At 43.9% G+C, this 13177-nt stretch overlaps 1 protein-coding gene and 2 pseudogenes across 1 annotated transcript; 1 reads left to right on the top strand and 2 right to left on the bottom strand.

The window, feature by feature from the left end:
• The first annotated feature begins 5669 nt into the window (after positions 1-5669).
• LOC147444207 (cytochrome P450 77A2-like) lies at positions 5670-7503 on the top strand (annotated as a pseudogene).
• Positions 7504-7628: 125 nt separating this feature from the next.
• LOC147444206 (uncharacterized) lies at positions 7629-8397 on the bottom strand. The gene has a single exon (XM_086526907.1). It carries the CDS (start codon positions 8346-8348, stop codon positions 8088-8090), a length of 261 nt encoding a protein of 86 aa, XP_086383033.1. The 5' UTR covers positions 8349-8397; the 3' UTR covers positions 7629-8087.
• A 3305-nt stretch (positions 8398-11702) lies between these two features.
• On the bottom strand, positions 11703-12507 carry LOC147444205 (uncharacterized; annotated as a pseudogene).
• Between the last annotated feature and the right edge of the window lie 670 nt (positions 12508-13177).

Raw genomic sequence — 13177 nt, 5'->3', positions numbered from 1 at the left:
CTTGGTATAGTTAAAGCTTTCTTCAAGTTTAGGTTATGCTATGATGGTGATGCATGAAGCTTTCCATCTTCATTGCTTCACCTAGGTCACAAGGAACACAAAGAATGTATTGTAACAAATCTCTCTTTATGGGAGAAATCATAATACAAATGCCTATTGGAGGGGGGACCGGCTCCACATAAATCCGGTCCTCAACTGTTGTCATGTTCTCTAAATTCTCTCTCTTGCAAAAGTATTGTCTATGCCAAGTTAACTAATTGCTATCTTCAATTATGTCAACCCGCTACGCTCACAAAATCATTTCTTGAAAGTACTCTGATTAAATTCCGCTACTCTCAAATTGAATAGGCAAATTCCATTACAGCGCCTCCATGATGGGGATGCTAGGGTAGAGAGATTCAATGTCAAAAGAAAAAAGGATAATATGGGGAGGAAATGGGGTAGAACTGAGGTCCAAGAGAAGGGAGTGGGAATCTTTGAGGTGTTGGTTTTTGGATAGGAGAATAGGGTAGAGTTGTGCAAGGAGCCACTTAGAGACATTTTCCAAGATGTAGCCTTTGTAAGAGAAAATGGGGCTGCCTACAAGGGATGGTTTATGTATTTTAGGTAGGAGAAACAAGGGGCAAGGTTTCGGTTGGGAGGTAAGCTTCTCTTTGAGCTTGTTAAAAGCACTTTGTTCTTTAGTAGTCCATGAGTACTTAATGTTCTTCTTTGTTAAGTCATGCAATGGTCCTGCTATTTGAGAAAATTTTGCTATGAAGCGTCTATAGTATGCACACATACCAATAAAGATTCTTAGCTCATGTAGATTCCTTGGATTAGGCCATGATTTTATTACCTCCAACTTTGATGGATCCATATGGATACCATCTTGAGAGATATTGTGACCTAAATAATGAATCTCTTGTAAGAAAAAATCACTTTTATTTTTATTAATGAAAAGCTTATTCTCTCTCACAATGTGAAAGATTACTTGGAGGTGTCACTTCTACTCCTCAAGAGAATTTGAGTGGCCTGAAGATTTTTGTCCATCATGAGTTTGAATGCGGCTGGAACATTTGTCATGCCAAAACCTGTAACTTATCAAGTAGATCTTCTACCTGCGGCACGGAAAATCTTTTTTTTCATAATGATCCTATTTAGTGCTCTATAATCGACACACATGTGATATGTGCCATCTTTCTTTTGCACTAAAAGTACTGGTGAACAGAATGGAGAGGAGCTAGGCCTGACCATCCCTTTTTCCACCAATTCATGCACTTGCCTCATCATCTCCTCTTGTTGAGCTTGTGAAACTCAATAAGGAGGTTTATTTGGCAGTGAGATTCCTAGTAGAAGCTCTATTGCATGGTCATCATCCCCTCATCTTGGAGGTAGCTCACTAGGGATGTCATCAATGAAAACACCTTGGAATCCATTTAGGAAATTAGACAACTCTAATTCCTCTTGATTCCCTTTATTGCTACTTGTGAAAACATTAGAATCATTTACAGATTCTCTAACAAAAATCATATACGCAAAAATAATGCTTTTCATGGACTTATCAAAAGCAAGCATATTTACCAGGGATATGGTGTTTCCCGAATCCTTAGCATCTATGTACATGCGTAGGTGAAATAGATTCTCCTTTTAGGAACTACATGTTGGAAGCCATGCGCTTGAACCATGGTTCCCCTAGGATAATATCCTTATGTTGGAGAGGAGAGATTAAAAAAATCTTCTTTGTTAACATAGCTTTCAACATGAAGCCTCAACTGCCCAATTAAGGGAGTAATGGAGGCTTGCTATCCTTGAAATCTGTGCCAACAGTTACAGTATCTCTCATCTCAAAATCTTGAATGCCCAGCTTGGTGGCCAACTCCATTGATATGAAGTTGTGAGTAGAGCTAGGGTCAAACAAGATGAAGGCATTATGCTCCATTACTTTTCCCCAAGCATAGGAGAGTGATGAGTCTTTGCAATGAGTATCCTTTTCCGGAGCTTCAACCATGGAAGCTCTAGGAGTGTCATTGAGTACATTTCTTTTGGGGCAAGAACGATAACCATGTCCTTGCTCTCCACACTTAAAGCATTTATGGTCTTTACGAAAGGCCTCTAATTATTTGGAAGAGAGCTTATTTTTACCTTTGTAAGATCCTTTGTCCTTGGCCTTGTTGTTGTTGTTGTTGGTGTTGCCTTGAGCATTGCTCTTTCCTTTAGCTTCATTTCGATCCTTGTTTTCCATGGGCTTGAAATTTCGTCACGCCCCTTGTTGGAAATTGATCCTTGAAGAAAACATAGTGTGGTGGATGACGTGATAGTGCTAGGATGTTGTGAGTTGACATACTTGGCCATTTCTTCAGGTAATATCGTACAAAATTGTTTCTTTTGTTCGTAGAAGTCTATCCTTTGAAAGACGTTAGCTTTGAGATGTAAATCCCAAAACTTGTCTACATATTTGTGGATAGACTCGTTGTCAAAGAGCAGCTGCAAGTTTCGCCATTCGGTAGCACTTTGTCCTTTGCATCACTTGTAAAGAATTGCCTCATGATGGAAACTTGTAGATTTTTCCATGTCTTTGGGGCCTCGCCATTGCCACGAAGGCTAGCCCACCATTGACGAGCAGATTTCTGGAAGTGCATAACTACATGGTGTAGCTTGGAGGACTCCGCGAAGCCCTCCTCTCCAAAGGCCGCATCAAATTGTTGGATGAAGGACCAAAGGTGCCATCATAGGTGAGAAAAGAGATACTCTTTCCTCCCTCTCTGAACTTCTTTAACTTTTGTAATCTTTGCCATGCAGGGTAAGATTTGCGATGTCCTCTCCTCTTGTATTTTCTAGTAGAATAGCCATAGATTTCATTGGAAGAGGAGGAAGGAGAAGAAGAAGGAGAAGAGGGTGACCTCTTTCTTGACATTTTCTTCCTTTGTTTCCTCTCTTCCCTTTTGGAGTGACGAGGAGAAGGACTATGGGTTGACCGTTTCCTCTTGGGAGGAGTTGGCGATAGTTTAGACCGCCGTCTTCATGGAGCCACATCTTTAGAGGAACTTAGGGATTCACTTATTTCTTGTTCTTTGGATTCCTCCTCTCTTATGGGAGAGAGTCTTCTTTAGGGAGTCTCATCAAGAGGCCTCCTAAACTCTCTTTCCTCTTGGAGAGGAAGGGAAATCCCATAAGCACGAAGTTGTTGGGTAACTTCAACTTGCAAAGTACGGTCGCCCATAGCTTGATGCAACCTAATAACAAGATAATTGATAAACATGGGGGCATCATCATTAGCACCTTCATGTGCAAAAATCAATTTTCGTTCTACTCTCTTGGTTATTTTCAGCCATGCTAATTATACTTATGTGTTTACTCAGTGTATCCTTTGGCAATTCAAAACCTTAGTTGCTACTCCTCTTAGCCTTTGAAAATAAGCACTTAAGCATCTACACGCACGGCTCGAATTGTATGGCTCAATAATGGTCGTAGGAAAGTCTAAAAAGACCCCATTATTAAGACCAAAGCTCCCCAGGTGTGCACCATATCCCACATAGTGGGCTCAACAAAACCGATAATAGATCCCAATCCCACTTACCCTAATATAATTAACAAAATCAACCATTAATAGGCTACTTAAGGACCTCTCTTCTTAAGGAAGAAAAGAGAAACCAAATGCTCTGATACCAATGTAATGGAAATGTCCTATGAACTTTGAGAATAACGAACTTAAGAGAATTAGAGTGAGCATTTTTCTGAGATTACTTTGAGAACATAGGGGGTGAACTTAATTGATGGTAGCAACATAAACATAGTACTTAATTAACTTGGCATGAACAATACTTTTGCAAGCAAGAGAGTATTAGAGAACATGACAAAAGTTGAGGACCGGATTTACTTGGAGCGGGTCCCCCCTCCAAAAGACGTTTGTATTATAGATTCTCCCATCTCAAGAGAGACTTGTTACAATACAATCTTTGTGTTCCTTGTGACCTTGTGATGCTATGAAGATGGAAAACTTCATGCATCACGAGCATAACATAAACTTTGTAAAAAACATTAACTATCCCAAGACTCAGTCCGAAGGCCTCAAACACCTTTGAAGGTGGAGAGAGCTAGCGGAGAATGAGGGAAGGGAAGAGGAAGAAGAATCATCCATAGGAGAAAGAAATAGTTCCTCACTTATCATCAATTTTCTTGCTTAGCATAGCAGAATAGCATAGTAACGAAGATGAAGAAGATGACAAGCTTAAGCATTGAAGCATGGCTCTTGGTTGGATTTGCATTCCATAGCCAAGAGTGTTGGTGTAGGCTCTCCACTTCTCAACAAGCTTGGAGAATATCGAAGGAGATGCAGCTTTTGCACTTTGCACTCCATACAATGAGAGAATGTGTATGTGTGTGTGGGAGAGTATACTCCCTTCTCATGCTTGTTCCACACCTCTCTCTCTCTCTCTCTCTCTCTCTCTCTCTCTCTCTCTCTCTCGTAATATTTAATTATATCATTTAGGATATGTGTAGTCTTTTTTCTCTTTGAGAGAAATAACATAATCATTTATTTTTATGCATCTACATTCTCATTGGACCCTTTTAAAACCTATCCAATAGGATTCAAGCACATCATGAGGGCCACATGTGGAGAATTTTGCCATGTATCTTTTATGCTTCTTAAGTCATTTGGTGTGAATTGAATACTTCAAGCACTTAGTCAATCAAGCATGAAATCTTTTATGCCTCTTGAGAGTTTATCTTTGAATTGAACACTTCCATAACTTTAGTCATTTTAAACATAAAAATCACCTCAAGCTTTGGGCAAGGTTCCCACAAACACTTTAAGCAAGTTAGAAAACCAAAACGCACCTCATACTTGGATAGGATTCTCACCTCAAGGGTAGTCTTAACTTGCCTAAGGTCAAATGACTTTTTAACACTAACTTTTGGAGGTCTTTAATGAAGCTAACCCTAAGGTCTTTTAAGTCCCATTAGTCTCTGAAGGTGGCCGAATGTAATGTTGTAACACCAGGTTTGATGGCCACGATACACACGAAATTACAAACGAGCAAGTGGTGCAGCCTCCGTCTCAAGCGCTGACTGTTAGACTTCTACGCCCATCATTTCTCTTAGCGTGTGAAGTTTTGCAGATGGCCGTTGCCTTGGGAAGTTGGCCGAGGATGTGGAACCCCCCCTCTGACAAAGGCTGTAGGCCAAGTTTCACTTTTCCCTCCGCAAATGAAACGTCGTCACCTCAGCATGACAAACATTTCTCCGCCCCCCTGGGGACTATCTAACACAGGCATTGAGGGGGTGGGATCTATGGTGGGATGAAGGAGAGCCGTAGATCGTGGCAAAGTAATCTCGGGCGCGGCAAAGTAATATCGGGTACCCGAGATTACTTTTGTAATTTCGGGTACACACCCGAAATTACTTCGCGGCCGACCCTCGAACCCTTGACCTCACCTTTGCGACTCTCATGTCCTATCCACCAGCACCCGCGGGTTTTTTGTGATGGTATGGGCCCGAGATTACTCTTATACCAAATGTGACCAAAAGTAATCTCAGGTACAAAAAGTAATCTCGAGTACCCGAGATTATTTTTTGTGGTGCCGACAAGATCTACGACGCTCGATGCTCTTACCATAGATCCCATGCCTCCATGCCCGTGTCCTATAATCTTGAGGCCCCACCCCCTTAGTCCCATGGGGAAGCCTTATCCATCACACACTAATAATTACAGCTGCGTTTTCCACCAGAGCCATGGAGTCAGCTTTGTTGGAAACAAGAGAGGGCCAAGCAGTTGGAGTGCTGGGAGTGCTGGGTGCGCTTGTGGTAGTCGTTCTGTGTCTTCTCGCTCTGCTTCTACGATGTCGTCAGGGCATGCTCCATTTGCCTCCCCGCCCTTTCACGATACTACCTCTCCTCGGCGATGTCCTTCATCTTTGTTGTAGCCAAATCTCTACTTCCATACAACGCCTTCGCAGTCAACTCGGCCCCATCTTTACCCTTCATGTCGGCAGTACCCCCATGATCTTCATCACCTGCACCACCCTTGCCCACGAAGCGCTCGTTGAGAAGGGTCTCCTCTTTGCAGCTCGCCCTCAGTTACCCTCCCGTGCCCTCTTCACCAGCAACTTTCGTAGCATCAGCTCTGCAACATATGGTCCTCATTGGCGCATCATGCGCCACAATCTCGTCCATGAGATGCTCAGCATGCCCAAAATCCTGTCTTTTGCGCCGGTTCGCAACTGCATCCTTCACGGACTAGTTTCCCGCATCTCTGCTGAAGCCCAGCAAAATGAAGGCACGGTTGAGTTGTATCCAAACATTCGAATTGCCATGTTCGGGCTTTCATGTGTTTCGGCTTTCAAATACCCCTGGATGTACTCCTCGAGATCTCAACTTTCCTAGATGAGTTGCTTGTGCTGTCAGTAGGGGATCTGGCAGGAGTATATCCTTTTCTTCATGTAATTTACAAGAAGAGGCAGCGACAGGCGCGCACACTAAGAGCCAAACAGGTGCAACTTTTTACATCTCATATAGAGAAGTATAAAGAGCTTGACAAACTTGGGCAACTTTGCCCAGGGAGCTATTTAGAAACCCTCCTTTGCATGGATGCGGAGACGGCGCTGTCCATGGATGACATTGTCTCTCTTTGCACAGAATTCTTAGTTGGGGGTATCAATACCACGGTGACTACACTTGAATGGATCATGGCATGCCTGGTCGCCGATACACAAATCGAAAGCCAGCTTTATGACCAAGTGTCAGAGTTAGTTCGAGATAGGCTGGTTGAAGAAGGAGATTTACCGAACCTACCCTACCTTCAAGCTGTTATCAAGGAGACTCTAAGGCTTCACCCACCGGGCCATTTTTTATTGCCACATGCTGTCTCGGAGCCTTGTAAGCTAGGAGGCTATGACATTGCGACAAATGCAATTGTCCAGCTCCATGTTGCATCCACGTAAAGGGATGGGGAGGTATGGGATGAACCCTTTAAGTTTGATCCGGAACGCTTTCTGGTGGAAGATGTGGATATAACAGGGACCAAGGGATTGAGAATGATGCCCTTTGGGGCAGGTCGCTGGATTTGCCCTGGTCTGGGTCTTGCGTCCATGCACTTGGAACTCTTTGCGGCTGCACTTGGAACTCTTTGCGGCTCGTCTGGTGCAGGCTTTTGTGTGGGCCCATCCATCAGGAAGTACAATTTTGTTGGATGAGAAACCAGGCTTTACCGTGCGCATGAAGAGTCCTTTGAGAGCATTGGTGAAGGAAAGAGGTCCAAGCAAGGTCCTTTGATTTAAGGTATGTATCTACACTATAGTGAGCATTTTTGTATAGCATGATCTCATTGACATGAACGATATTACTTGTATCATATATATAGCATAGGGGCAACAAAATGCTGAATAGTATGGCAGAATTGATAATAACATTGATTCACCGGTGTTATGTGGTCGCAACAGTTATTATGGGGAAAGGACACTAAAGGTTGTTCCCCTACACCTTAACATCCTGAAATACAAAGGATAATGGATCTGTTTGTTTTTTTGTTTGAAAATGGAATTTTTTTTTTAATCCCCCGGTTTTTATTGCATACTTTCACATCATTTCTGATGTTTTTGCATGACAAAATATGTGTTTATTTGTGTCAGAGTCAATCGAGGTGCCCTTGTGAACTGAGTCAGGGTCTTTACTGTTAAAGTTTAGGCATCTCAAGTGAACTGCCCAATGTGATCCCATTATTTAGTTTGGCTTTTAGATATTTATTTTACTTATTTGTCAAAGTCTTGGGTAGGGCAATTTACTAGGCTTGCTATATAAGCAACCCCTTGCCTCCATTGTATACACATGCACTTATTCATTGCCAAGGTTGATTGGTTTAGGAGACTCTCTCTCTCTCTCTCTCTCTCTCTCTCTCTCTCTCTCTCTCAGCCCTAACAGTCGACCTTCCTCCTCTGCTCCCCTTGGCCTCCCCCTGGGGCGAGGGGCTGCCCTGTGGGGAGGTACCAAGCCACAGCCCCGTCCCCCCCACCAACACGAACTCCTGGCTATCGCCGTGCACAGTTGCCGAACTACAGACCTTGCACAGCTGCCGACCTTTAAACAGTCCTTAGCCAGCGCGCGACAACTCACACAGCTCGCCATTGAAAGCCTTTGATCTTACTAACTTCGGATCCCCTTTCGAACACGAATTTGTCAAACTCATTTCTGTCGAGCCCAAAGTTCTGAGTAAACCCATCTTTGGCCGACTTACTTACTGAGTAAATCCTTTGAAAGCTGTCGATCCCATCCTCTTTCGAACCCAAATCTTGCAACCCACCTCCTCTTTCAAACCCAATCTCTGCATTCTCTGTTGAATCCACTTTGGCCGACTTATTGAGTAAATCCATTTTCCACAGTAAACTCTCTTCTCGAGTAAAACCATGGCCACACGAGCTTCATCCCAAAACAAGCTTACCTTTGCTGGGGTTGTGGCAACACCCCCAAAAATGGACAACATCAGTCGCCTTCAAGGTGAAGTTGAAAGACTCCGCAAGGAGAATGACGAGCTAAAACAAAAGCTCATCGCCATCGAAACTCGGCTAGTTGCAGTGGAGAACTACCAGATGGAGGAGATGGAACAGATACAAACCAAGCTCGCCAAAACAAAGGAAGAAGTGGAGACTACCCTTACAAAGGCGGTCAAAAATCAAGTGCAAGAAGCTATCATCTACAAAGTTGACGACCGTGTGGCGTCAACGCTACGTGAGCAACAACGGCAAAAAGAGATCGCCCTCAATGTTCGCATTGGTGGGCTGCCAAGTGACTGGCATGGGGAGGGAGACCTCAAGTTCCAGGAAGCCATTGCCCGCATCTAGACAACAACTCACATGATCGAGTGGGATCCAACAACAATCGACTTCATCACACACGAGCATCGCATCAATCATGCGATCCTCACTTTCAAAACAAAAGTGGACCGAATTAAACTCCTTGAACAATCAAGGCTTCTCAAAGGCACTAAAGTTTGGTTCGCAGACGATCTTACCCCCGGCCAACTCAAGCAGAAGAAGGCAGAACTACAAAAGGTACGAGCAGCACGCACGGCAGGAAAATGGGCAGTCTATCGAGGAGGAAAAGCCATCATTCAAGAGTTCCGAACTCCTAAAATGGTTCCCCTCTCCCCTACCACCCCTTAGGTTTTAAGTTTTGTTCATCCCATTTTATCTTTTGTTTACCCCTCACTGGACCCTCAGTCCTTAACTGAGATGTATATGCCCTTCACTTAGAAGGAATCTTTGTAATGCGTTTTTTTTCGGTCCCATAGGTCATATCTGAACTCCGTGGACGATAATTCAATCTCTCTCTCTCTCTCTCTCTCTCTCTCTCTCTCTCTCTCTCTCTCTCTCTCTCTCTCGTGCTCACTCCCCTTGGTCTCTACGCTTCCGCATCGTCGACTTTGACATGGTATCAGAGCTTAGTGCTTGAAGCCGTTGGTAGGGAGGAGCAGCCGTGCAGAGCCTGAGAAGAGAACTGCACACCATGGGTCAACAACATCCTTTTAAATCCCACAACATTTTTGGCTCCTTCACCGGCGTTTGAAAATTTTGCTTGCTATCGCAGCGTTTTAAAACTCTGGCAGCAGAGGCAGCGCCCACTCCCGATCGCGTTTTGAGACGCCCGCAGCCCCGCCATACAACGCCCTACCCCCCCTCCTTGGGCGTTTTGAGACGCCCCCCCCCCCCCCCCCCCCCCGACAGGTGACCTTCCTCTTTTTCAGCGTATTGAAACACTGCTGTCAACAGCGTCCTGTTATCTCCCCTTGCATTTCGATACGCAGCCATTGACAATGCCATCCCAAAGTCCCCTTTTGCCACCTCTTGGCCAGTGTTTTAAAACGTTGTTTGGCAGAGAGAGGGTGCCCCTAGGCACTAGGCTAGGGGTTGTGTTGGCCTTGCCTTGGAGAACAGAATGCAAGGGGCGGTACCTTGTGGAAAATGTCTTTCGTAGCCTATTTGGAAGAGACCTTCAGAGAATGGCTTGAGAACACTGGAAGGAGTAACCTTTCATGGCTTGAGCGACTTGGACGGGCATTGGAAGGAGCTTTAGAAGGTGACTTGCGAGGAGCAACGGAGGATCTTTGGATGAGACCCTTGATGCGGCTTGGGAGATCGGAGAGTTTTGCTTTGGCGATCGACTTGGAGATCGTGCGGCCAATTATTGGAGTGCAAGAAGGCGATGGTTCAACAAGACCTCCCCTTGCTCAAGCACGCCCGACAACAATGACCAAAAACAACCAAAAGCTATGGATAACGGATCGTCAACCATCCATTTAGCGGCTTCTACACCGGCACAGTTCTCAAGGAACCCGATAATTTATTTGGCTCGAGTTTATGAAGTCAAAAGCAAATGGAGGAGTTCGTTAGAGGACATCGGCAAAGGTCAGTTGGACAAGGATGGCAGTACCAGTACTCAGTTAGCTGCCTCGGTACTTGGGATGTACGACCACAATTGTTATGATTTTGATTCGACGCTTTGTTTGGCTCGGGAGTTGGAAGCCAAAGGCAAAAGTAGGAATTCACTTGAAGACAAAGTCAAAGGCAAGCTTGACATAAATTACGGTAATAAAGTTTTGACAGAAGAGATCCACATGACACACGTGGCAGTGGCCACAGTGGCCTTGACATCAGATTTCTAAGCAAAAGGAAAGTGTCACCACTAGCTTCAGCCAGAGAGAGGCTTGTGAGTGGCTGAGGGGCAATGACTGCTCTCTATAATTAATTTGCACCCTTGTGTTCGAGTTCAAGTTATTGGTGTTTGGACCTGTAGGTCGGAGTTCAATGCACATGCATCTGGCAAGGAGCCAATTAGATGTCTAAAACACTATGCATGGGCACGCCAATTCATTGTTGTTGGTCAGATTATGGACAAGATGTGCTCCAACAGTTCATTATCTTGGAGTTTTATATTTTGGACATGATATGTTCACAGTTCACGAATGGGGATTATTGGATGTAATATAGTCTACAGTTCAAAGTTTCTACAAAGGCAATCGATGCTCAAGATGGCATTACTTTCAGGTACAAAGCTGAGGAGAGAAACAACGAAGTGTATCCAGTTGGTGGCCACTTTTTGGTGTGTCCATGGTAGCTTCTTCATCGACTTGGTCTCACTATTGATGTCCACTATGAGTTGCAAAGAGGGTGTTAAAGTTAGGCATCTGAAGTGACACTACAAGAGGTTGTGTGCTCTTGTGACGCTTTTAGCGATGGAAATACACTGGGTTTTTATAACCCCCGGCGTCGCTAAGAGCGTTGATACGGGAACGTCGCTATAATTGTCGCTATAACAGTCTTTATAAGCGTCGCTATAATCGTCGCTATATAGCGATGCCTGTAGCGACGATTATAGCGACGTTGCAGAGCCATCGATAGCGACGCTTCAGAGCCTTATATAGTGACGTCCGAGAGGAAAAAAATTTGGTGGCAGGGCATTCAACCATCAACCATATTGAATGTTTCATTAATTGATTCAGCTTTGAAAAAAAGTGCAAAGGTAGATATAGACCCAAAATAGTCACCCACAAGACAATATAACCATTAACTCCATCATCCATAGTACGTATTTTGCAAAATAAAGATACAAAACTGAGAAGCCTGAATTGATGAAAGTAAATCAATGACAATTGTACACATAGGCAAAATCACTTGATTGTTAAACTTTGCAAATGTAATAGTTACAAACCATTGTCATTATTTAAAAAATATGCATGGTTTTCAAAAAGACGTATAAAAGTCGTCTCATGATACATAAGCTATGACAAAAAGAAACTAATGCTATCTAGCTATGGCTAAACTGACGTCGTCTAATCAGACATCTCATCGCGTCCAAACGGCGTATCTGTCGGGTTCTGCGAAAAAAAAACAATAAGACAGCTTTTTGTAAGTATAAACATATAGCAACGTTTATAAAATAATACAACAAATAGAAAAGAATAAACCCTAATACTAACCATGCCGTCGCGAGAACTCAGAATGTCCATAAGGGCGTTTAAGCCCTTCCTGCATGCGTACTCACGCTCGTACGGTGTGGGATCACGTCCTGTCATCGATCACTGCCAAAACATACAAAGAATCCATTATGTTAGAATTTAAAAACCCATAAACCCTAAACTATCAAACATAGAGAGCAATGCGAAAACACTTACAAAATCGGACTCAAATGATACCCACCCTCCGCTCCTCAAGTGGTGCGAGTGCCCTGCCTCTACTCGCGCTCTGGCTGCCTCCTTTTGTTGCTTCCACTTGTCGAGATTCTCGCGCGCTTCTTTCTTCGCATTCTTCCAATCTTCTTTGGCCAGCTAATCTGGTCTGTTCCACCCATGCTTGATTGCTTTTTGCACTTCGGAACGCTTGTGCTTGCAGTATTCGCGCATTCGAACCTTTCATCACGTCTTCATTGAAGCGGTCATCCCGTGTTGGAACAGGAAACTCTTCATGAAGCATGCTGATGACTCTGTCTTTTAAATCATTCGGTACTCCATGATTATCTTGAACCATTGCACGTCGAACAAGTTGACAAAAAATCCTCTATAATCGATCCTCAAAATCTCTTGTAGCGTGCCGAAGTAAGTGAGTTCCGTCACCAAAGGATCTGCATTAGAGGACTGTCATCAACTAGACTGTTCAAATTTTGCCATGATTCCATAATCTTGATTAAAACGTTTTTTGTCGATCCGTTCCACCCTAAAATGTCGACCTTTACACCATGCTGCTGTGTATGACTTATACTACAACCAACGAAGATTATGAGTGGCCGTTCAAACATCTAGAAAGTCACTAGTCATACATTGCAAACTTACCTTGGTCGTGCAACCCCGGGAGTACTCCCACTCTTCCTCAGTCACTTCTTCACCGCACTGTTGTGCACTTTTCAATTGGTTGTGCAACCATCTTAAGCTCATGAATGTTGTCAGGCTCTCCAGACCCGTCGGATAGTGCATCGGTGGTCGTCTTCCCCGTCTCCACTTGATTTGTGCCCTTTTGTCGCTCTTGCTTTGCATCCTCATATTGTGACATCCACTTTTGCATCACTGGATTGTGAAGCATGCAAAATCGGTTGATTTTAGCCTTTAGATCTTCCGTCATCTTCTTCTCAACACCGAGATTGCACATGACAATCCCAGATATGCGCTCATCATCTATGGTTCGACATAGCGTATCCCGGGCCTTATCAAATC

This window comes from Adiantum capillus-veneris, chromosome 13, assembly GCF_014529385.1.
Source record: "Adiantum capillus-veneris isolate H3 chromosome 13, ASM1452938v2, whole genome shotgun sequence".
NCBI lineage: Eukaryota > Viridiplantae > Streptophyta > Polypodiopsida > Polypodiales > Pteridaceae > Adiantum > Adiantum capillus-veneris.
This window is presented reverse-complemented; position numbering and strand designations above follow the sequence as displayed.